The 1,888-nt window shown below is 40.9% G+C and overlaps 1 protein-coding gene across 1 annotated transcript in view; it reads left to right on the forward strand.

Moving 5' to 3' along the window:
- Positions 1–1,140: 1,140 nt before the first annotated feature.
- Positions 1,141–1,888, forward strand: part of TLX3 (T-cell leukemia homeobox 3) — a 3,831-nt gene continuing 3,083 nt past the window's right edge. Inside the window, exon 1 of the mRNA XM_018572444.1 lies at positions 1,141–1,593. Within this exon, the coding sequence (XP_018427946.1) occupies positions 1,179–1,593 (415 nt within the window). The 5' untranslated portion in view covers positions 1,141–1,178. The remainder of the gene's footprint in view (positions 1,594–1,888) is intronic.

A 1,888-nucleotide genomic window follows, 5' to 3' on the forward strand; every position in this document is an offset into this window, starting at 1 on the left:
TGTTCAAGTTGTCCTCCTTTCTTTCAAATTCAGCAATATCAAGCACCGATCAAACACTTTTACAGGTTATTAAATGGAACCAGTATGCTCCTTTAATTAACTTGAAACTAAAACTAAACTGCCTTGATGGCTGGGCAATTTTAATGTTTATTTAATAAGGACAAATCAGGGCTGCGGAAACATTCCTGCATATTTCCTGGCTGCCATCTAGAAGAATTATTCCTGATTTCCTCCTGCATTTCATTCTATCCCTGATAATAAAATATTTCGTTGTACAATTAAAACTGCGTGGGACTTATAATCAGGAGTCCACCATGACATACCAACAACATTATCAAAGCTACCCAACAGAACACATACCTATTTATCCACAGAAATGACACCAACTGTAGCCAATATTAACCATTTATGCATTGCACTAATTCCACTTTAATCTATTGCTACAAAAAGTAAGGAAAAGGAACAATGTCTGCTCTTCCAAACTCTACAAAGATACTGAAGATCTGAAGTTCAGCTTCTTGTCACAATGCATGCACAAAACGTTTATGAAATACTTTCAAATGCTGAATGTAGAAAATCCAAATTCTTGATTGCTATCTCTGATTAGAAATTGTCCTATCAATATGATATTTCATGGATTGGAATAGCTGTGGACAGCGCTGAGATGATGCTAATCCCACACTGACATTGCATTTTTGCATGGAAGTGGGGAGAGTCCACGTTCGTTTCATTTAGAAGCGTGTAAATGAGCTGTGTGCATATATCTGGCTTGATGTAAACGATCCGGCATTGCATTGTATTTTAAACATACTATTGCAATATCCAGCACCTATTATCCCAGCTAATAAATTTGACCTATTGTTCGTTTGTTAAAATGATGTCACCTTCGAACAGTCCCTAAGCTACTGTTTCAATGAATTGCCAGCTGATGAAATCCGGGAGCCAATGGCGAAACAGAGGCTTGCTTCCTTGCGCCAATCCGAAAGCCAGGAAATACATTCGACGCTGAAACTCGAGGTTTGGTTCAAAAGGATGACACAGAGACTATCGGGCTTGACCAAGCTTGGCAAAGTTTCAGTGTGCCTAGATCAGGACGTACATGGAACTACTATAAAGAAGGACGGGGATTGTCGTGCAGGAATACATGCGGCTTTAGCCAATTTTTCTATTGACTGAGGATGGATCAGCCCACAAATACACAGACCCAACATCAACATGAGCCCATCAGCTTTGGGATTGACCAGATTCTGAACAATTCCGACCAGGAAAACTCTTCTCAAGTTGCTCCCCGAGGCTCGGACAACGCCAGTTACCTGAGCAGTCCGGTCAGCCGCTCAAGCGCCCCTTATTCCTCGCTCACTGCCTCTTTCCCTTGCATCGGGGCAGCCTTTGACGACTCGGGATCTTACAGTGTAAATCTAAGTTTAGCTCCAGCTGGAGTGATCAGGGTGCCAGCTCATCGACCTATCCCTGGTGCGGTCCCACCTCCCATTTCCAGTGCCATCCCAACCATGCCAGCTGTGCCCGGCTTTGGCAGCCTTAACTTCCCCTGGATGGAGAGCAGCAGAAGATTTGTTAAAGAACGATTTTCAGGTAAGAACAATGCTCACTGACGAGATGATTTCCTGGAACTAGTACGGCTCCATAATAATATTTGGAGAAAAGGATACAGCGATGATAGATAGATAGATAGATAGATAGATAGATAGATAGATAGATAGATAGATAGATAGATAGATAGATAGACAGACATGTGATTTTTCTGTAAATCCTCTTAGTTCACCTAAATATTCTTGGCAAAAGTTCCATTGGTCCCTTGTTTCATTGGGACACTGATTGATTTATCTGACTAGTTAGTTAAAATATTTATAAATAAATAAAAACATTA

Source organism: Nanorana parkeri, unplaced genomic scaffold, assembly GCF_000935625.1.
Source record: "Nanorana parkeri isolate BGI_ZX_2015 unplaced genomic scaffold, ASM93562v1 scaffold2036, whole genome shotgun sequence".
NCBI classification, from domain to species: domain Eukaryota; kingdom Metazoa; phylum Chordata; class Amphibia; order Anura; family Dicroglossidae; genus Nanorana; species Nanorana parkeri.